The sequence below is a fragment of the Onychostoma macrolepis genome, chromosome 02, assembly GCF_012432095.1.
Source record: "Onychostoma macrolepis isolate SWU-2019 chromosome 02, ASM1243209v1, whole genome shotgun sequence".
In the NCBI taxonomy this organism is placed as follows: Eukaryota; Metazoa; Chordata; class Actinopteri; order Cypriniformes; family Cyprinidae; genus Onychostoma; species Onychostoma macrolepis.
The window spans coordinates 1,366,651-1,389,730 of NC_081156.1; the positions used below are offsets into that span (position 1 = coordinate 1,366,651).

At 37.9% G+C, this 23,080-nt stretch overlaps 1 protein-coding gene and 1 long non-coding RNA gene across 4 annotated transcripts in view; one reads left to right on the forward strand and one right to left on the reverse strand.

The window, feature by feature from the left end:
* The window catches only part of crfb16 (cytokine receptor family member B16), a 69,298-nt gene extending 49,468 nt beyond the window's left edge, over nt 1-19,830 (reverse strand). For 2 of the 3 annotated variants that reach the window (XM_058764954.1, XM_058764946.1), the window contains exon 1: nt 19,629-19,830. Coding sequence is in view for 1 of the 3 variants with exons in the window: in XM_058764974.1 (XP_058620957.1) it covers nt 19,629-19,654 (26 nt within the window). In the remaining 2 variants the exon portion in view is untranslated. The remainder of the gene's footprint in view (nt 1-19,628) is intronic. The other variant, XM_058764974.1, reaches the window with a different exon arrangement.
* Nucleotides 10,018-18,748, forward strand: LOC131533039 (uncharacterized). The gene is made up of 3 exons (XR_009269033.1): nt 10,018-12,861; nt 17,482-17,579; nt 17,670-18,748. It is a non-coding gene; the product is annotated as an uncharacterized LOC131533039 (long non-coding RNA).
* Nucleotides 19,831-23,080: the final 3,250 nt, after the last annotated feature.

Sequence of the window (23,080 nt, forward strand, 5' to 3'; positions counted from 1 at the left end):
CCCTGTACAGTGCATCCGGAAAGTATCCACAGTGCTTCACTTTTTCCACATTTTATGTTACAAACTTGTTCCAAAATGGATTCAATTATTTTCCACAAAATTCTAAAAACAATACCCCATAATGATTATGTGAAAGAAGTTTTTTGAAATCTTTGCTAATTTATTGAAAAAAAAAAAAAAAAAAATCACATGTACATAAGTATTCACAGCCTTTGCTATGACACTCAAAATAGAGCTCAGGTGCATCCTGTTTCCACTGATCATCCAACTTGATTGGAGTCCACCTGTGTTAAATTGAGTTGATTGGACATGATTTGGAAAGGCAAACACCTGTCTATATAAGGTCCCACAAGTAACAGTCCATGTCAGAGCACAAACCAAGCCATGAAGTCCAAGGACTTGTCTGTAGACCTCTGAGACAGAATTGTATCGAGGCACAGATCTGGAGAAGGGTACAGAAAAATTTCTGTAGCATTGAAGGTTCACAGAAGCATGTAGTCTCTGTTACCCTTAATGGAAGAAGTTTGAAACAACCAGGACTCTTCCTAGAGCTGACCTCCTGGCCAAACTGAGCAACTGATGGAGAAGGGCCTTGGTTAGACTGGTGACCAAGAACCTGATCATCCTCCACCTCCATGATCATACGTGGAGATAGGAGAAACCTACAGAAGGACAATCATCACTGCAACACTCCACCGATCTGGGCTTTATGACAATGTGGCAGGACTCAATCCTCTCCTCAGTGAAGACGCATGAAAACACACTTGGCATTTGCAAAAAAGCACCTAACGAACCCTCTGGCAAGATTTTCTGGTCTGATAAATCTCAATATCAAGCATCATGTTTGAAGGAAACCGGCTCTGCTCATCACCTGCAAAGTACCATCCAAAAAGTAAAGTGTGCTGGAAACAATCTCATACTGTGGGGCTGTTTTTCAGCGACAGGGACTGAGGGACTCGTCAGAGTAGAAGAAAAGCTCAGTGCACCAAAATATTGAGATAGCATTAATGATAATGATTCAGAATCTCAGACTGGGCAGAAGGTTCACCTTCCAACATGACAACAACCCTAAGCACACAGCCAAGATAACAAAGGAGTGGCTACGGGACAACTCTGTGAATGTCCTTGAGTGGCCCAGGCAGAGCCCAGACTTGAACCCGACTGAACAACTCTGGAGAGATCTGAAAACCGACGCTCCCCATCCAACCTTATGGAGCTTGAGAGGTCTTGCAAAGGAGAATGGGAGAAACGGTCCAAAAATAGATGTGCCAAGCTTGTAGCATCATACTCAAAAAGACTTGAGGCTGTAATTGCTGCCAGAGGTGCTTCAACAAAGTAATGAGCAAATGCTGTGAATTCCACTGACCGCTTCACTAACGCTAGCTATGAAGTTTGTTTACCTTGTTTTTTTAACAATGGCTGGAGAAAATCCGATTTTACCTGCATATGTAAGGTCACTCACTGTGCAGGACCATTATTGTTATTTAAATAAGTTAACTTTAACGGACAAAGTCAGATTGGCCGACCCTATGCTCATAAATGGATGATCTGACAGGATTACCTCAGGTTGAATGACTTGTTAGAGAAACCTAACGAGTAGTAAAGAGAAACTCACCTGTGTCTATCTAGTCATGAAGATGTACATATATTTCAACTTCAGCGGGCTATTTTTACAGCTAACGTGAACTGGGCCAAAATACAAAAAGTTAAACATTCAATGTGATGATATATTATTTGAACATCTATCATGGCCAAATAGTTATTTTAAAGTATACATCCTGTAAATTATGTAAGTTAAGTTTACAATACTTTACATACAGTACATTTAAAGGAAGATGTGAATAGTTTCTAGAAATAAAAATTCCAGAAATTAATTTTGAACTTTCTGTATTTGATTATTCTTTCTTACTAAGTTCTTAGAAAGTCCAGCCACTATCAATCACAACAATTACAGATGATTAAGCATATACATCGTCAGTTTGTTGTTTTACACACATGCACACAGACATTATTTCATAGTTGTGAGATGCATAAGAAATCTTTAGACACGTAAGACAAACCATAATCCATAACAACAGAAGACAATAATTTATATTTAACCTTTTCTGATAAGAAGTGTGCGCTGCAAACGCTGATAGTTTCTGTCCAGTCCGCTCATTTTAACTCGTTTAACCACAGCTGTCGTCGGTTTTTTGTCTGCAAGTGGCAGCAGGTATGTGTTAAAATTTCAAATTGGAGCCTGTACTACATAGATTCTTGCATCCAACATCACAACAAGATGATATTTTAAGCTCCTCATGTAGCCGAATCTGCGCTGGTTTGAATGGGCCACCTCTAGTTTTCCGTTTGTTTTGCCTCCAGCTAGTGCTGTGACGTAATCGTGACGTCGGCGCAAAAAGGGTCTATATAGCAATATATCAGCGCTCCTAAAGCGCCACTTCGTGGCAGAAAATGAATTTGCATTTCCAATAAGCCTTTCTTGCCGTTTATGGTCAGATCAATGCAAATATCAACTCATGTTTTTACACAGCAAACACAGAGTTGTAAATGAGAAAGAAGTTAATGTGCCTTCTAAAAATCTAAACAATTAATATTTATACGTTTTAAATTAACATTTTTATGAAAAGGGATAAATCAAGCATATAAATTGTTCTATAGCCTGAAATGCTGTTGTTTTTGTGAAAACCTACATCTGAACTGAAAATGATGTAATTTTATGGCTCAATACTGTGTTACCATAGACATTGTCCAACCCCGCTCATTCTGTGTTCATTTTACTTGGCAGCTCTTAAAATGGGTCATAAATTGCCTTAAATTTACTTTTAAAAATTCTGCAGATACCCTGTAAATAGTGAAATAAGATTCCTTCCTTCCTTCATATTTGTTGATATTTGTGTAATGAAAATATTTTTGATTGACATTTAAACTCCTATCTGATTTTCTATATTTAAAAAAAAAAAAAAAAAAAATCTTTTTAAATTTGGGCTAGTTAAATTAATTTTCGGGCTACCAAAATCTGAAGAGTACCTGCCCGAAGGGCTATCAGGGATTTTGAAATTTTGCGAGCCCTGATGTATTTTTGTCGCATATGCTCCCATAATTTAATCTGTGCGACCTCAAAATATATTTGGGAGCATTTGTGCGAGTGCATATAATTGTTATAGTGCGACCGGTTTTAATTTCTCTAAAAACGTTCACAGTTATGTAACTTCTGTGTGCTGATATGGTGACCGGTCTGTCGTTCTATCAAAGGTTACATAACTTCATCTTTACGTTCTTAAATTTAATGCATATTTTAGATTGGTTAATATTAGCTGTCAATCACTCAGTCACTGCTTTCCGCTGTCAGGTGACCGGGAGCTAACTACCGCGGGAAATGCAAAGGGCTGAAGAAGAGAGAAAATGAAAGGAAACACAGACAGATTTCTTATGTAAACCACCTAAAGTTACAAATAATGGTGTTAGGGATAGCGATCATGTGGTGAATGTTGACCCACCAGCCGAAATGGTGTACAGTTTTCGGAGAGAACGGTTGAAATACTTCGAGTGGCTCCGCTATGAAAATGCTCTGTGCTCTATGCACTGCATTCACTTTAAAGCCTGTGGGACGGAGTTTGCAGGTAACACTAACAGCATTCGCCACCGAATCTACACATTTTAAGCTCGAGAGCTTGGTTAAATACAGAGAGTATGCCAAACACAAGAAATGCAGGGACAAGTGTGTGGCAAAATGTTCAGGACCGTCAGGTTCAATCATTAAGGCCTTTAATTGTCAGGATGCTCACATAAGGGGCTGCGATAATATCGTAATTGTTGTTTTAACGATGTGTGATTTGACATTGCAAAAACCAAACCAAACACCTACAGAGAGTGCAAGCAGAAATGACGTGATGAAGTCTAGTAGGTTAGACTAGTGCGTGTGCGCATTTACAGTGCGTTTTCACTGCATGATTTAACCTATTAAAATCCTAACAAAATTCAAGATATGGGGGCTTTATATCATTTCATATAGTTAATATCACACAAACAGTGCCATTATTTCCTCCAAAAATCAGCATGATTACAAATGTGATATTGATTTTATACAACAGGTCAATAAACAAGAAGTTAATATTAAGAGACTTACGTTTTAGACACCATATTTCCTGTTTTTGCTCCAATTCGACATCAGAAATAATTCCAAACAAAGCCACAGCACTGTTTTGCGTCTCTGAGCAACATGCATTCCTGAATGAATCAATCGTTTAAATGATTCCGTTCAATCGCAGTGACTCACTTATTAACAGTGACTTGATGCCACCTACTGGCGATTGTAATTTCACATTTAAAGTATCTTTTAATTTTTTTTAAATAATTTCAAATATCAGTATTCAACGTTTTATGTTTACAGTGTAACTGCAGGTTAAATGCATTCATGTCCTCCATTAAGCAGGGTGTAAGTGCATCTAAATGCCACTTCAGAAATTCAAAATTCAAATTCAAAGATGAATTTTGTTGATACAGATTTCATTTGCTCGATAACAGCCCAAATGTCTTATTATTCTAATTGACTGATTAAATGTAAGAATTTGACTCAAATGATGATACACACTTTTCGAAAAAATGGCTTAATTGTGAAAATGACCATAAAAGGTAAAAATCTATTTAAACTTATTGGAAAATTAATTTCTATCACTGCTGTGAACTGACCACCACACAGAATATGAAGAATATCAAAATCAGCTGTCCACGGTAGTCCTTAAGACTACCAGCACAATAACACAAGATCAGCACAATAACAAGCAAAATATCGTCTAATTCTCGTTATCTATAAAATCCTAGAAAATATCGAGATATAATTTTTTGTGTCAATATTGCACACCCCTAGCTGCCAGCCGTTCTGTGCAATTGGCAGAGCTGAATGTAAAATGTTCTTTTTTTTTTTAAGATTTATTTTGGCATTTTTGCCTTTATTGTGATAGGGCAGATCAGACATGACACGAAGTGGGAGAGAGAGAGGGGGGCGGGATCGGGAAAGGTCCTCGAGTCGGGATTCGAACACGGGACACCCAAAGAGCAATGGCGCTGTATGTCAGCGCGCTGCCCACAAGGCTAGTGGTGCTGACCTGAATGTAAAATTTAACAGGCATACACCATCCTAACCCTCGCCAAAGAGGAACTCTCTCTCTGTGTTCAACCAAACTCAGATTAACTTAGGTGGTTTACAAAAGAAATCTGTCAGTGTTTCTTTTCATTTTCTTTCTTCTTCAGCCCTTTGCATTTCCCACGGTAGTTATAGCTCCGTGTCACATGACAGCAAGAAAGCAGTGACTGAGTGATTGACAGCTAATTTGAAGTTATGGTGCTCATTAATTTTTGCTGGTGCTCCTAACGTTTTAAAGTTGGGAGCACCAGCGCTACCAAGTAAAAAAGTTAATTTCGAGCCCTGGTATCTCGTATATGGATTTAACATCGTCCGCTGCTCAATATACAGCATTAAATTTTGATAAATAAAGTTTGGTTCTACACCAGAAACACAAATATCTTTTAATACTTACAAGTATTAAAAGTAGACCCTTAAGAGTTTTGTTAATAGGTTTTAAGCTAAATCTCCTAGCTAGGACACCTATTAGTAAGATAAAATTCACTGTGAAAACGGCCCCAGAATTTGCCTTTCCTTTAGAAGCTGGAGAACCACTTAAGATTTCAAAAGGAAGATTCACAGTTTGTGGCCACCATCAAAAAAAGTCTTGGGTGACTTATCCAAATTGTCTATAAAATTATTTGATTATTTTTATGCGTTTATTTTTGTGTATATTCAAGGGAAAGATGAAAAATAAGGAAGTCTGGGAACGACTGAAGAAGACCGCAGCGAGGGAAGAAAGTAATCAGCACAATGTAAGTTCTTTGAGAATGTATGTATTGTTTATTACAAGTTGTGTTTTCATTTAAATGTAGCAATGTACACAGCTGGTCAAAAGATTGAAATATATTTTAAAATATAATTTATTTCTGTGATCAAAGCTGGATTTCCATCATCATTACTCCAGTCTTCAGTGTCACATGATCCTTCAGAAATCATTCTAATATGCTGATTTGCTGCCCAAGAAACATTTATGATTATTTTCAATTTTGAAAACAGTTGTGCTGCCCAATATTTTTGTCTACACCAGTGTTTCCCAACCTTATTTCTGCTGCTGCACAGTTTTGACCTGTAAAAAAATCCCACGGCACACCACTAAGTATTATAAAAATTTAAAAAAAAAATTGGTCATTGGAGTTGGTATTTTGGCTTTATATAATCAGTCACTTGCACCTAATTTCTGAAAATCATACTCAAATGGAGTTAACAAGGTTTCTGATGAGCAATTGACAGAGATCTGTGTTTTCTCCATCATTAGAACGGCCGCATCTGAGGCAGTAAATTAATAGCATCGCATTTTCATCAGTTTGCAGGTTATAAAGTTTATTGTAGCTATATGGGCACTCAGTTTCTCTTGTTGTTAATGATAACAATGACAAATTGCACAGATTTAAAATAATATTAACGAAATAGAGAAGGAAGTTTTTGATCATCTTCCAGGGCACACCTGACCTGTGACGGCACACTGGTTGGGAAATACTGGTCTACACTACGGTTCAAAAGGTTGTAGTGACTAAGATTTAATTTTTTTTCTTTGGGAAGACATTAATAGCAAGGATGCATAAAATTGAATTAAAGTGATAGAACATACTTTTATTATATTACAAAATATATATATTTTTTACTTTTACTTTGTTTTTTTTAAATGTTTTGAACTTGTATTCATAAAATAATCATGAAGAAAAATATCATGATTTACACAAATATTAAGTAGCACAACTGTTTCCAACACAGACTACGTTTACATGTGCACAAATAATGTGATTATTTCCAATCAGAGTAAGGACACATTATGATGTTTACATGTCAAGAACAAAGCTTTTCACTCCCGTTTACATCAGGGTGGTCCTTATGTAGAATTATTCCCCAATTCATCTGATATGCGATTCCCTGATCAATCCTCTAACAGAAACGTGAGGAAGAGGTCAGATAAAATAGAAGTTGATTTTGATGATTTTTTAGTTCAAGGAATACAAAGAGACTGGAGTAGGGAGGTCAAGAAACAGGAGAAGAAGGAATGTCGCAGACGGGCCCAAGAGAGAGCGAGAGGACCAGAAGATCATCTTCAAGATGAAGGCAATATTGAGACGACAAATAAAAGAATAATGAAATTAATAAGAGAGATGATTGAATTATGTGATTATTCAGATGAACTGCAAAAGTTAACAAATGGTTTAGAGACAGTGAAACTCTAGACTCCTGTTATAAAATTATGAGTGTTGAAAACTATGTATAAAAATATCTTATGTCGAAACCATAGATGATTATAATCTTGTAGGTTTAACGGTTATATAGTTGCTGTGCTTATTTTGTAACATGACGGTTAAAAGCAAGAGGATGCACTTTGCATTTCCATGCAAGGTGGAACCTTTAGCTAAACCGTGGCATAAGATGCTCTTAACACCTGCTAGAGGTGTTATATTGTGGTTTAGGTATATAGGTCTATATGTTGCTTATGTTTGAAAAAGGTGTCATAATTTTTCCTATAGTTTAAAATAGAACTAGACACGCTTGCTATCTAGAGATGTTGTAATATTTCCTTCTGAACTTTTGACATTACTTTTGTACAGACTCTTGACATAAAGGTCATGTTTCCTGCCTGGGATGGAGGAGGCAGTTACAAGCGGTGCAAGAACTATATAAATGCTTGTTAGACTATATGTCAAGGCCGACACTTCGTGGTGAAGACTATTCGCTGTTATTTTATTGTTATTTGCTTATGAGTTATTTGTTTTTTAATAAAACGAAACCAATGCTTTGGTGATTCGTTAACCTTTTTAAACAAGTCTCTGAGTGATTAATTAATAATAATAACTCGTTATCTGAACCTGAATATATTCTAAACGAGCTCCAAGAGGTACGAATTTGACTGAGCCAGGACGGTCACCGGCGGGGAAGCATCCGGAATCATCAACAGCATCCATCCAGATAAGAGGTAAATATGCATTTGCTATTTATGAGGTACTTATGGATGATGAAGATGTGAATTATAGATTTTTGGATCTTTTAACCGGTATAAAAGCACAACACTTAAAAAGACTTAAAATGTCTTAAATTCAGATTCAGTGGGTCTTAAATATCTTCGGGCTCATTACCGCACAAGTTTCACCAGTCTGATGGACCCAGTGACTGTTTACAATCATTGGACAGACGGAAGATTTTATTTTATTTGTTTCCCGCTGTAGTTACTGCGTCATCAGAGAGAATTGCGGTAGCAGAATGCAGGTCGAATACCACCAGCTCACTGAAAAGCCTCCTAGCTGCTTTAAATGGGTTAATGCAAGTTTACTGAAAAATTGCACGAGGATTTTACTTGCCCGACGAGACAAATAGCCTGATTAAAACTTAAGTGACATTTTATTACATTCGGCGTAAACAGCGATCGATAATGGATAGTGTATTTCTGGTATCAATGTTGCGCTGTTGAGGCTAATGCTGCCTGTCTCTGTGAGAGACTTATATGGAGAAATCAAATCAAATGAGCATAACGGCAAACATAAAGAAACTCACAGAACGAAAATAGTTCCAAACAAAGATCAGAAGTATTGCACATTCTCCAAGCAGCACTCACATGTTTGTTACTGAATGAGTCAGTGTTTTGAATGAATCAGTTGAATGAATAAGTGACTTACCGCCACCTACTGGTGGTTTAGTTAGTTTAAAAGTATACATTTTTCCACCAAAATTTCTTATTTGTATATTCAAATAAATGTATTTAAAACATTAATATCATAACATTATTTATTGCGGTTGTAAATTTGTAGTGCAAATTATTTAATTTGATTGCTAACAGCTGTTGTGTATATTAAATTTCTTCATCAATTGTAAGAATTTGACATGAAAGATGACGCATACATTTAATAAGGTTAAAAAATATTGGACTTTATGGAAGTAAATAAGAACCTGGGGTAAATATTAAAAACATGCAGATTTAAATATGTAAAAGCTGAATAGAAAACTGATGAAAATATTGCTTCATTTACACCACCAAAAATATTGCTGATGCGGAGCTTTTGAGGGGATATTGTCTGCAGAAAATTTCTCTGTATATCGTAATAATAAATCGCTTTTTTGACAGCGATGATATTTTGTTTTCTTTTTAAATTTAAAAACACATTAAATATTACATTTACGCATGTAATATAATGTGTATTTTCTTCACAGGTTTGGTCTTAAATTTTACATTAGGTGGTATTAAAAAGGTCTTAAAAGTCTTAAATTTAATTTGTTCATATCTGTAGACACCCTGTTACATGCAATTTCCATTATTCGTATTATTTGAGTTGTGGTTATTTTTTTACCGCCATTATTCACATAACATAACCCCACTGCTCAGCACAAATTGGTGTGTTACTGGCCGCTGTTTTAATTTGTCTAATGCAAAACACGTTTGTATGTTTGTATTCCATGCTTTTTCGCCACCATAGCAAAGTGATGGGTCTTCACTTCACAAAGTGATGTCACTTCAGCTGGGTTTGCCTACGCTGGATGAGGGTAAGGAGCAGAGACTGGTGTTCTGACAGAGTTTAGCGATTCGGCTCTCCAGAAATGCAAAGCTTTCTTCTCCATCATTTCTAATCTGGGGTGCGTTTCCCAGAAGCAACTATGGTCACAAGTTCCATAGTTACCAATAGAGTTCGGTGGAACTAACGACCATAGTTAGCTATCGATGCTTTTGGGAAACGCACCCCTGCAGGTGCGTGTCACGTCATTCATGTACGTCACGAGAACATGCACACTTTGGTCAGAGAGGCAATAATGTGATTAGGTGCATGGAAATGCACTGATTGATAATAATCAGAAATGTTTCTTAAGCAGCAAATCAGTATATGAGAATGATCATGCGACACTGAAGACTGGAGTAAAGGCTACTGAAAAATTCAGCTTTGCCTCACAGGAATGAAATACATTTTAAAGTATGAAAAGTGAATTTTAAAAAGTATTTTAAAAAGTGAATGAAAACTTATTTTCAATTAAAAATATATATATTTTACAATATTAATGTTTTGTACTGTAAATTTGATCAAATTAATATAGCCTTGGTGAGCAGAAGAGATTTCTTTTGAAAAAAAAACAAAGATTCCAGATTTTTGACTGGTTGTGTACATACATTAGCAACATTAACACGGCACGATCCTCCCTTTCAGCTGCCGGAGAAGGATATTGACAGTGCAGGCTCAGGATGGCGAAGAGGAGGAAGAACACCTTTAACATAATTTTCTCATATCTTTGCCATGTGTTATAATAAAAACAATAAACCTGACTACAATAATATGGTAAATTTTATTAAAAGATTCCAGTTTGCAAGAAATCTCTGACTCTGCACTAGAGGAACTCTTTGCTGAAGAAGACCAAGTGCTGAGGAGGAGCCTTGTTCTACAGCAAAACACTATCAACCCTCCATGAAAAGATGAAGAGTGAAGAGTCTCCCTCCTGTCCTTCCCCCAGAAGAGTCTGCCTTCTGCTGTGGGGTAAGAACGACACTCTTCCTCTTCTCTCGCAGCCGTCCAGCACCTAACTCTGCCTCCTCAGCACTGTCTGAAAGAGTCTTCTCCACAGTCAGTAATCAGAGATCACACATTCTCCAGAGAAACTCAACATGCTCATTTTCCTAAACAAAAACTGTTTATGTTTTTTGGGGTCGGCCAAATTATGCTATAATTATTAGGAGTGATGCTAGAAATCTTTATATTCTTCATTTTACATATCTTTACTCTTTATGAATGTTATTTTCTTTATTTCTTTTATCTTCCAAGAAGCTCAAGAACTATGGTTCTTTGGTAATTGTAATATTGTTTAGGTTTATCTTCTGATAGTGAAGCACTATTAAAGCACATCACCACCAGATATTTGTAGCAGGTACCTCATATAGGATAATCCGGAAACAATTTAACGTAATTCTGCAAAGTAGTAGTAATGAAGTATCTACTGAATTGTTTCATATCTTTTTATCATGTCTTTATTTTTTTTGCACCAAATTAAGGGAGTTGTATCAATAAGAGTACTGATAATTATTGATAATTTTCACTGATAACAGCATTATTTAACTATGCACATCCTTAATGAGACACAAACTTTTTCAGTTGATTATATTGTGCAATCTATGAATTGATGTGCACTTTGCATGGTTAAAGAACAGGTGTAATGTTCGAAATGTTTTGGTTTAGTATTTGTAGAAAGTAGCACTGAATAAATGTTGATTCATGAATGCATTGTGTTTTTGTCTATTTTCTATTAGAATTTAATGTTCTTGAATTGGTTTGCACTGCATGTATGTAATGAATGTATTTACTATAAATCCCTTATAGACGGTCTGTGTTTGTTTATCGGTCTTGTTAGTGGCGCCGGCTACAAACACAGTTAAAGTTAAAGTGATGAGTAATGAAGTTGGGCTCAGGTTGTTGTGCTGTGGCATGTGTTTCCCATACATTTGTTTATTTGTGGCGACCCGCCACGATATCAAAACTGACCGATTTTCCAAAAGGCTTCGTTGAATAAACATGAGCACATAGCGCACGTTTAAAAATCAAAACGAGGCGCAGGTGTTTTTATATCACTGTATTTCTGAAGGAACACTGTCTTTAGAAAATGTTTGATGTCATTTTCATTTCATCTTGCATGTTATATGCCTGATTAAGCAGCCTTTGTAAGCTCAGCACTGCTTGTGTACAGCCCAACAGCCGTTTCCGGGGGAAACCTCTAGTTCTCCGGCTTTAAAGCGCCTCCTGCTGGCAGAGAATGAATTTGCATTTTTAATAAGTCCGTCCAAGTAGTTATCGCTGAATCTCAGTCCGTCTGATTTACACAGCAAACATATTTTGTTTGTTATCAAAACGTAATCTACTCTAGAGGGACTTAGCTGTTGTTACTGATTGTATTTGGATGTCTACCGGAAGTTAAGTTTGGGCCACAAAAGCGCGCATGCGCAGTAACGTTTGTTTATGTTGTTGCCGTTGAAACCGTCTATAATTAAATTACTGTTAGATTTTATAAGGTTTCTTTTTTGCACCAAAGATGAGTTTATTAGTTCTATATGCATTTCAAAGTAATGGTCAGAACACATTCTCAAGACCCGTATATGGTCCGGTCCAGTTACGTCGTCACAACGTAACTGTGTTAGCTGGGTCGCTTCACTGCTGCAATCCAGGAGCGTTTCTCGGAAATCTAACCCTTTAATTTCCGATTATTTATAAGTGAAATGTTAGTTCCAGCCCAGAGGGAGCACCCAACCACTGAGCAATAAGGATCTCAATTTTAATTTTGACAATTTAAACAGCAGGATTAAATTAATTATTGCAATCCTACTGTGTATCAAGTGCCTTGCGTTCGAACATTAACCGGAAACGTCCGAGGACCAAAGACGTCACTTCCTTAAACAGCCGAATAGCCGTTGAAATGGTCTATATATTAACTGTTGGTAAGCTGACAAGAAAAGTTATTTAGGAAAATTATTATTTTAGTTATTGCATTTAAGACTGCTATACCACGTGCAGCTAAAAACAAAAACAACAACAACAACAAAAAAAAAAAAAAAGAAAGAAAAACAAATTGTGTAATAGCCGCATTAGGAGACAGGCTACAGCAAGTGTAGATCAAATGAGCACATGATCGAATGACATCACTTTAGGGCACACAGCATGTATCCATGGCAACGCTCAGCTGCTTAGTGACCGTTAAACGGTTCTCCCGATGATTTCCTCAGACACGGCCTTGAGTTTTAGCCTTCATCGGTCGAAAAGGTATTTATACTTTTATATTTGTGGGCATTAGCTACTTTAACCAATGTGTATCTCGTAATGCTTACATTTTCTGAAAAGTTTACCTTTTTAAACGTTTGCTGAAGTTGTCTGTCGTGTACGGCTGCTCGTTAAGCCGCGGTCACACTGCTCTTTTCGCTCCATTGACTTCCATTCATATGCATGCGTATGCGTCAGATCGCAAACGCAAGCCTGTGGGAAAAGTTTTCGCATTTCGCTGCGTTCCAAAGTCCAAACTTGGTGAACTCTGGCCTGCGAATTCGCATCACGTGACACCGTGTGACCAACGGCAGATTGATGCGTCACAGCATGACCTTCTTTCTGAATTCAAAGAAAACTGCAGCGCTGCAGGAAAGTGGAGTAGATTGTATGTTTTTACATTTTAGATGTATTATTATACGTTACTTGTTGAATTTACGTTTTTAAAAAGACGCTGCACAGCATGACGTCATATCACAACCGTTGCAGCACGCAAAACAATTTCGCATGCTCAAAGACTGTTGCTGCGTCCCAATGTGCCTACTTATACTACGCCCTTAAAGTATGTACTCTTTTGGTGAAGAAAAAGTACACACTTTTGAGTGTGTAGTAGATGAGTAGGCAAGCTTTGGGACATACTATCACGTCACACAACTGCGTCTTTAACGGACCGTTCATGTCGCATCAGTTACACGCACCCTGTCACTGTAAACTGGCCTGTCAATGTAAACTGGCCTGTCAATCATCTTGTCACAGTTAACATCCTCCACATTTAATTTAATTTAACTTACTACCGTATTAGAGAAAAAAAGAAGTAGCTCGTTGATCTGACAGTCGCGGGTCTTTTATGCGGAAAACTCTGCTATTTTCTGCATAATGATGCATTTAAAAGTTAACGACCAAATGGATGTTTATAAAACTTCACATTGCTGTTGCAGATGAAATATAACACGGATAACAATAAATAAATAGTTTTTACCAGTTTAAATGTTGATTATAACTCTCAGACCCCTTTTTGTAAACCTCTCTACATAAAGGTCGATAGCACGCATCCACCACGTTTGTAGTTTTTCTAACGCTTTTTATTCGTGTTTGTAGTTCTGGACCGAAAGCGCAATGGATTGTGAATTTTAGCCATTAGAGTGTGCTCGGATCCACACTTCAAAAATCGACCTGAAATAGTAGACCATCCGGGGACTTTTGGCATACTCTTTTCAACATACTATGCTTTGGGACACACTTATTGCAGTCTCATATACTATTTAGGATGGATAGTATGAACATTGGGACACAGGGTAAGACTGCGGCTTTAGGCTGTGAACACTTTCGAAGCTAACATTAGCATGTAAAGCTGAAATGATTAAACGTATGTAATATTGACAGATATTGAACTTAAATATTTAATTTTCATATGGTGAAAATACACACTGAGACGCCAAACGTTATATGAGCAAAAAAGCCCATTTGGGACAGCCTATTTTCATGTGCGCTAAATTTCGGACCACTTGGTCTAAATCCAAATTGTCAACAACAACGTTACACAGGGTTCCCGCGGGTCCTTAAAAAGTCTTAAAAGGTCTTAATTATGATTTCAAGAGGTCTTAAATTTGGGTACAGACCAGAATCGCCATACAGCTTAATGTGACGATTAAACTTCAAAAGGCTATAAATAAAATATGAGCGCTGCACGTTTCAAAGTCCGGTGCTGCGCTGCGTTGTGTTCTGGCGTTACCGGGGAAACCGTTCGAAAGCGCCTCCTGCTGGCAGAGAATGAATCTGCATGTTCAATAGGGCTGTTGTTATGAGTAGCCGGAGGCTGTAGTTTCAGAACTGGATTTCTAGGACCCTATAGTTTTTTTTTGTTTGTTTGTTTTTTAATTATTTTATTTTATTTATTTATTTTTTTGCATTTATGTATTGTGTCAGGTCTTCCAGCCAGTTCTATCAAACCTTTACAATTAATCCAGAATGTGGCAGCAAGATTAATTTTTAATGAGCCAAAAAGAATGTAAGAGAGAATGAAGAACGTCACACCTCTCTCTATTCTAATTCTATTCTTTAAAAAAAAAGAAAAAAAACAAAACAAAAAAAACCTAACTAGCTTTTCTAATCTTTTTGTATTCTGTTTTCTTTTTATTTATTATACAATTAACAAAAGCAAAAAAGGCCTCTAACACTAGCTTGCTCTATTCTTTTTCTATTCTATGCTTTCTTTTTATTTATTATATAACTAAAAAAAAAATCTCTTGCGACATGTACTACGTTAGGCTAAATGAGACTTGTTATAGCACTTGCATATCATTGCTCTTTTGTTGATTTTGATTGCTTCCATTGTCCTTATTTAGAAGTCGCTTTGGATAAAAGCATCTGCTAAATGACTAAATATTAGTGGCTCATACTATTTTATAGCACTTGGTATTCAATTCTGTATATTATTATTTTTAAGGAATTATGCAGTTATTTAATTGTATACACTTAATTATATAACTCTAAACATACCCATTGGTAACCCTCTTGAAATATTTAACCTAATTTATTTCAATATTCAGTATATTCTGGTTTAAAATTCAGTTTTCTTGGAAAGAAGACTTGTGTCTGTGCGAGACTTCAGTTAATTAGCTGCAGCGCTTCACGTCTGATCAGTGTTGCCAATTTGGGGATTTTGTCACCAAATTTAGCTACTTTCTCATTGTTGCTGCGACTTTTATTGATTTTTTGCGACAAGGAGCTATTTTAGCTATATTTAAATACAAATAGCGATTTTTTTTTTTTTTTTTACTTGGCCACACCTCGCCGTAGGCCCGTGACCTCCCACATTTACTCTCAATCATGCCAATGAGAACACACATCAGTACACCTGCCATTCAGATATGATGACACGCACAACCATTTCATTATAAGCTTCAAGATGGCGGAGAACAAATATGAAAAATTATGATTACATCGGGGCACCAAATACTCAGTGCATGAACATCTTGTTTTAACCACAGACACAAATGTTATACCACAATTCATGCACAATCATGTCAACCAGATACTGAGAGACAGTGCATCATCGTGCCATGTGTGCTGGGATGCAGTATTTTGCACTTTGCAGTATAAAACACATGCAAATAGAAAAAGCACCAGCAAATCAAGAACATATCTTCATCAGTTTGACAGCAGGTGCTGCAAATGCTCACAACACAAACAAATAAAGAAACGCACTGCAAATGCTCACAACATAACCAAATAAAGAATTGTATTTGCGTTTCTTGTGTTGTGAGCATTTGCAGCGCATGTGTTGTCAAATTGATGAAGTTTCTTAATATGCAGGTGGTTTTTTTTCCTATTTACAGCACGTTGAGATCTCTCGGCCACCGTATAATAGAGTGTGTTGACTGAAATAAGTTTGTATGAATAAAGGTTTTGTTTTTGGAGAATCATAATATCTCTTATCTGTTGTATTTGAGCAGGACAGGGATGCACTTTGGTGACACATGAAACAAATGCCCAACATTGTGTGTCTTTACATCATTTCCATCATGTGCTTGCAGATCACAGGAAGAATTTACTGATTCAAATGTGTCGTGCAGAGTTACAAGAAAGCAGTTCCTAAATTTCACTTCATAATTTTTTATACTTTTGTTATATTTTTTTATACTGTAATAAAATTGTACTGTCATTGTAAAGTATATATTTACTTTCCTTTACCAATTTTACCTGTATTTACTTTCTTTTCATATTTGACGACTTTTTGTGAAAAATGGAGACTTTTGTGGGTGGTTCTAGAGATTTTCTGAGGGAGGGGTTTGGCAACACTGCGTCTGATGTGCTGTTTGTTTGCATCTGTTTGTTTGATGTTTGAATCAGGTCTCCTCTGTTGGAATAGATGGTGCTGTCCCAAAAAATAGGGTCCTAGAACTGCAGCCTCCAGTATTGCAGGAACATTGTGTTGTTTTTGTTCAGACCAATGCAAAAATTGACCCATGTTTTTACCCTGCAAACACACAGAGCTGTAAATGTGAACTGGTTGATCGATAAGGAGATAATTCATTATGAAAATCTAAACAATAAAATGTGTTTGTATGTTATTTAATTAATATGTGACCCTGGACCACAAAACCAGTCTTAAGTGTCAATTTTTCAAAATTGAGATTTATACAAAGCTGAATAAATGAGCTTTCCATTGATGTATGGTTTGTTAGGATCGGGCAATATTTGGCCGAGATACAACTATTTGAAAATCTGGAATCTGAGGGTGCAAAACAATCTAAATATTTAGAAGATCGCCTTTAAAGTTGTCCAAATGAAGTTCTTAGCAATGCATATTACTAATCAAAAATTTACTTTTGATATATTTACAGTAGGAAATTTACAAAATATCTTCATGGAACATGATAAAAGAAAAATAAATAATTTTGACCCATACAATGTATTGTTGGCTATTGCTACAAATATACCCCAGCGACTTAAGACTGGTTTTGTGGTCCAGGGTCACATTTAATAATTTATTGATAATTGTTTAAATTAATATAATTAATACTTTTGACTCATCCATTTTCTTAAAAAATGGTTTAATGGCTGAAATGTGAAGTGTATAATTTTATTAAACTTTTTGTTTCATTTACATTCATTTTACAGTTTACCATAGACGTCGCCCTACCCTGCTCATATGGTATTAATTTGTGCAGGTCTTAAAAAGTCTTAAATTGGAGCTTAAAAATCCTGCAGCAACCCTGGTACAAATCTTTTTTCAATGTATAAATGGTAGTCCTAGACATATTAAATCAATCATAACACTACTGAATGTGTTCATTTTGTTGTTTTAGGTTATGAAACAACTGGAAGACTTGCCTTCGGACTAAACCCACAGCTGACAACCAGAGACGCAGACGCAGACACACACACACACACACACACACACACGGAAAGAGAACCGCAACTTTACAATTGTTCAATTTAAAATAAACGTATTTTGCTCCATACAACGTGTCTGTTGTCTTTGGTTAGCCTAAAAGTAAAATAAAATGACATTCAGAGTACTTAAAGCAAACGTCCCCTAAACGTCCCGAATGGCCGCTGCACGTCCCGTGAACGTCCTCGTGAACGTTTAGGGGACGCCCTGGGGACCTTTTTTTGTTAGCTGGGGCGACACTCAAATCTGCTGCTATAAAACACATGACAATTAGATACAACCTGAAAACTGTAACAGTACACCTGTAAATAGTAACAGTGTAGTAATACTGGCCAATAGACTGTAGAACAAGAAAACTTCATTTCTAAACAGCATTTGTTAACATTTATAACGTCATAAACATGAAAGCAATACAAACGGGTACAAATCAGGTTGGCTGAAGGAGACAATATACTGCAGATATACATATGACTAGAAAAACAGAAATTACACTTTCACTCGACTCATATTACAATTATCAGAAATTTTAAGACCGGCACAATGACCACATGCACTCGTTCCCGCTCGAGGAAATTCAATACATTTAAAATGACCTCAACAACCGTGTTAAATATACATTATATACTCATGTTCAAATACGGCAATTCAATCAATTACGTCGAAAATATTCACATAAAACATATTTCCACAATTAATACGTTAATGAGTTAGAGCGTGGAAAATCGTATACCCACAGCAGCGACACTCTGCTGCGGTACGGAAAGAGAAGAGGGACAAAATACTACATCTGCAATACCATTAATAGCCACAGGAGGGGAGCCTTCGAACACCAACAAATACAAACAAATCCCTTATTTTATGAAATTCACACATCTTTACTCTTTAAATTAAATGTTCTATTTTACCCCGTTACTCACACTAGGCAATCCGTGACCAAGCACGTTTGACCCCCAAAGCCCGGTTCGTTTGATTAGTGTTTGAGTAGTGATCGCTCCGTGCCCTGTATCACACCACTTACTGCGCCACTGGACCAGTTCTAGGTTCTAAGGAGTGGGGAGCAAAAAATAATTACACCAGAGACCGTTGCTTTAAATACAAAAGGCCGACAATTTACTGAATGCAGAAGACACTAGAATATACAATATGCAAAAACAGAAACAAAATAAAAATAAAACCCTGCAGATTCTTAGTATTGAGGTAAATATAATAAATGAAAAGGTATTTCACTCTCTTTTTGTTCTTTAGTTCACCTAAGTTATTTTAGTCAGGCTAATCCAAGTTAGACTAGATTTTCCTAGGTTGCACCTATTTTAGAATTCCTATTTTTCTTCCTGAGTTAACTCTTTTCCCTTTCTTTAAATACCTTCAATTTATACAACCAAATCAAAGTGGACCACAAGCATTTCAAATCACATCCAAACATATGAACTCAGTATGAAAATAAAAGTATAACACCTTAAACTCAAGTTCAAGTCCAAATGTTGAGTTCAGTTATTCAGTTCAATGAAGAGTTTCAGTTCGATTACTCCTACCACCATCATAAACACAATAAATCTCTTTTTAAATCCTCAAATTACACAAATGAATGTTTCACAGCTGAGTTGTAACTTTACTGCTACGGTGCTTTTCACCTCTAAAATGGCGGCGGAGCGGTCTCTTTTAACTCACGGCTCCGTTTCCCACACAACTACTTTTCATTTACAAAGCATTCACTTTTACAACATTCACAGTTTTCATAAACCCAAAATATTAACTGGTAACAGTTTATGGCGAAGCATTTCCTTGTAAACAGCTACGTTTTTAATGTTAGCTCTCCGCCAGAGAAAGAAAAAAATACAACACGGCAAAATGCGAGAAAACAACTGAAACTCACCAAAACCGGTGTGGCTTAGTTCTCATAAAATCCCCGTCAGTTGCCGACCAGGTAAGTTATGTTTTTCAACTGCAAAATCAACTTTTTCACTCTTTTCTCTCCGATTTCTCCTCTGCTGCAACGTCACTGAAGTGCTGTGTCTAGCGTCACTATAGTCCCTTAAAGGGGCAGTGACATGAATTTTCTGTCAGCATACTTTTAATCTTAAACATTAAATTGTTGTATTAACATTTTTAATTAACTCTTGATGAATTAACTTACATTTTAAATGAATCACTTAACTTTCAAACTTATTTATACAGCTTTTAAACTATTTATTCTTATTTATGTCATATTTTAACATGGGTTACATCCTCCCCTCTTTACCTAATGCACGTCCCCGTGCATTTTGAATCTATACTGTCATAACTCTAGGGGTTTTTGGAAAGCTAGGCTCTTCAAGGGAATCTGTAAACACATCACTCAAGGTTTGAAATAAAGACTGAACTATTGTAACTAACGGGTTCACTAGCTCAGGGTAAGTCAGTCTTTTAGTCGCTTTTCTATCTCTGATAGGTCTTCTAGAACAGTCAACTTCTGTCTGGATGTCAGTTTGGTCCGTAACACTTGTGTTTTATTTTCCCTCCTGAGCAGGTTGAGTAAAAGGGTGGACATTATCCAGGTCTTCCTCAGGTAGGTTTCCAGTTTCCTGTTGAGCTGCTCTCTTCAGGATCAGGTAAGTCATTGTTTCCAGGGTCAGGTAAGTTCAGGTCATAAGTCTCTATCGGAACATCCTCAGGGAAAGCTATGGTTACATCTGAAGGACCTTGCTTAACAGCAGTCAACTCTTTGGAGGGTTCCGGTTCAATCCTTTCTGGTAAGTGTTCTATGGGTTCAGGGGTCGGGTCAAAACCTAGCATTTCCACTCTTAGGTTTCTGTGTCCATCAAAGTAATATTCCTCAGAGTCAGATTGGGATTCATCCCCATTAACTCCATCTGAACTGTCATTTTTAGGATGTTGGCGAGTTCTTGGTCGTCTCACTGCCACTGACAGGGTTAGTTTCACTTTCGATTGAGGTCATAGAAAGGAAACCGCATGGCAGCAGGAGGTCACAATGAAGAGTTCTTTGTGGACCATCTCTTGTCTCAGGCTTCACAACATACACTGGGACATCTCCAGACTGTCTCTGGACAACATACACGTCGGACTCCCACCAAAGGCTAGGTGAACTGGCAATCTTGGCTGACGCCCGAACATTAACTCGTAAGGGGTAAAACCAGTTGTCTCGTTTTTAGTACAATTATAAGCGTGTACTAACGGTTTGACGTAATCCCGCCAGTGGCTCTTTTTCTGGTTCTCGAGAGTTCCCAACATGTTGAGCAGGGTCCTGTTGAAGCGTTCTACAGGGTTCCCTCTCGGATGGTAAGGGGTGGTTCTTATCTTTTGAGTGCCAATGAGCTCACACAGTTCTTTTATTGTTCGGGACTCAAAGTCGGGACCTTGGTCACTGTGGAGTTTTTCAGGTATGCCATAATGGACGAAAAAGTGGTCCCACAGGCTCTTGGCCACTGTCCTGGCTTTCTGGTTCGGGGTGGGGACGGCCACTGCATATTTCGTAAAATGGTCGGTAATGACCAGAATGTCTTTGGTGTTACTGGAGTCCGGCTCCACACTGAGAAAATCCATGCACACAAGCTTGAGTGGTCTTGTAGCGACGATGTTGACGAGTGGTGCGGCTTTCTCGGGCATAGTCTTACGTTGTATGCAGCGGTTGCAGTTTTGACCTTAGTTTCCACCTCGGCTGACATTTTGGGCCAATAGAAACGCTTCCGGACGAGATCTAGAGTGCGCTCTGCGCCCATGTGGCCCATGTCGTCATGGAGGCTCTTGAGGACTAAGGGTCTCAGGATTTCGGGAAGCACAAGCTGGTAGTGAGTCTGAGCACCCTCTTGCCGCGTGCGATACAAGACACCATTTAAGACCATAAGTTTGCTCCACTCTCTTAATAAGAGACCAAGCTCAGGAAGTTCCTTCCTCAAGGATGGTGGGAGTTTCTCTTCTAACTCCACTTGCCTGAGTACTTCACGGATGCAGGGATCAGCATTTTGCTTGTCTCTTAATTCAGCTGGTGCTAATGAGGGGATGACAGGTAAGCCACCAAGCTGATCCTCTTCTTCAAAGCTTTGTGGGAGAGCCTTTGGATGATGGGCAAGTGACACAACCAAGGTGGTGCTGGGTGATGTTTCCTCAGAGTGATTGTTGATCACTTGGCGAACCAAGTGCTTCTCACAGATAGCTTTGATGGTGTTTTCATCCAGGTGTGCATAATCAGCCTCTGACAAGTGTCTTTTTGTGAACTGTTGTATCCTCTCCAACTCTTTTCATGATGATGTGTCATCAGGTAATCTGCCATGGGGACGCCTGGACAGCCCGTCCGCGTCTTGATTTTGCTTACCGGCTCTGTATTGTAGCTGGAAATCAAATGTCGACAGAGCGGCTAACCATCTGTAGCTCATGGCGTCGAGCTTAGCAGAGGCAAGAATGTATGTTAACGGATTGCTATCGGTGACAGCAAGGGACGTATTCCCGTATAGGTAGTCCTGGAATTTCTGTCACTGCCCATTTAAGGGCAAGGAATTCCAATTTATGCGCAGGATACCTGGACTCACATCTCGACAGACCTCGACTTGCATAGGCAACAACTCGCTTCCGTCCCTGTTGCTCCTGGTAGAGGGCAGCACCGAGTCCCGAGGTGCTTGCATCTGTGTGTAAAATGTAGGGGACCTTGGCGTCAGCAAACCCGAGGATGGGTGCTGTTGTCAGTTTTTCGATTATGCTGTCGAACGCTGCCTGGCAAGCAGGCGTCCATCTGTCACCAAAGAGATCCTTTGGGTTGTAGTATTTCTCAGGGTTCTCTGTGGTTTTAGTGTGCTTTCTCAGCGGCGGATAGCCAGCAGTGAGCTTGTTGAGTGGCTTCACAATCTTTGAGTAGTCTTTTACGAACCGGCGGTAATAACCGCAGAAACCCAGGAAGGTTCTTAGCTCTTTCACGTTGTTTGGTTTTGGCCAGGTTTTTAATGCTGCTACTTTGTCTGGATCAGTTTCGATGCCTCTTTCAGACACGATGTGGCCGAGGTACTTTACAGAAGTTTGGAAGAACTTGCACTTCCCTGGCAACAGTTTCAAGCCAAACTCTTTCAATTGGTTGAGCACGCGCATCAACCTTTCCTCGTGTTCCTCCAGTGTCGAGGAGAAGACGATGAGGTCATCAAGAAAAACTAGGGCTTGCTTCAAGTTCAACTCTCCCATACAGCGCTCCATAAGCCTCTGGAACGTGCTAGGGGCATTAGTTATCCCCTGAGGCACCCTGTTGAACTCGAAGAATCCTAGTGGGCAGATGAATGCGGTCTTGTGTTTGTCTGCTTCCTCCATCTCTATTTGATAGAAGCCTGATTTGAGATCGAGCACTGA